Raw genomic sequence first — 402 nt, 5'->3', positions numbered from 1 at the left:
GAAAAAAAAAGAAAAAATACTTTTTAAGTTTGGGTCACTGGAGCAAGAGAAACAGTGAGATGCGATGGTAGCATTCTCTAGAATGTCCTCCCCGCAATTGCAACGGATGGTGTAGCCCAGACTCTGCCTGTTTCCAGGAAAGCAGCTGGCCCTTCTCAAGACCAATTCGGCTGTCCGGACCTGTGGTTTTGACTTTGGGGGCAACATCATCATGTTCTCCACAGACAAGCAGATGGGTTACCAGTGCTTTGTGAGCTTCTTTGACCTGCGGGATCCAAGCCAGATTGGTGAGGGCTGGGATTAGGGCTAGGGTTGAGGTAAAGGGTGCAGCTCTAGAGCCCAGGGCCTAACGTCTACTGCTTCACACAGACAACAATGAGCCCTACATGAAGATCCCTTGCA

The 402-nt window shown here is 49.8% G+C and overlaps 1 protein-coding gene across 1 annotated transcript in view; it reads left to right on the top strand.

Annotated features, from left to right (window-relative positions):
• EIF3I (eukaryotic translation initiation factor 3, subunit I) overlaps positions 1-402 on the top strand; it is an 11,531-nt gene that overhangs the window by 4,476 nt on the left and 6,653 nt on the right. Inside the window, exon 5 of the mRNA XM_011955434.1 lies at positions 138-250. Within this exon, the coding sequence (XP_011810824.1) occupies positions 138-250 (113 nt within the window). The remainder of the gene's footprint in view (positions 1-137; positions 251-402) is intronic.

Source organism: Colobus angolensis, unplaced genomic scaffold, assembly GCF_000951035.1.
Source record: "Colobus angolensis palliatus isolate OR3802 unplaced genomic scaffold, Cang.pa_1.0 Scaffold4, whole genome shotgun sequence".
NCBI lineage: Eukaryota > Metazoa > Chordata > Mammalia > Primates > Cercopithecidae > Colobus > Colobus angolensis.
The sequence above is the reverse complement of the archived record's forward strand: the minus strand, read 5'-3'. Positions and strand labels throughout refer to the sequence as shown.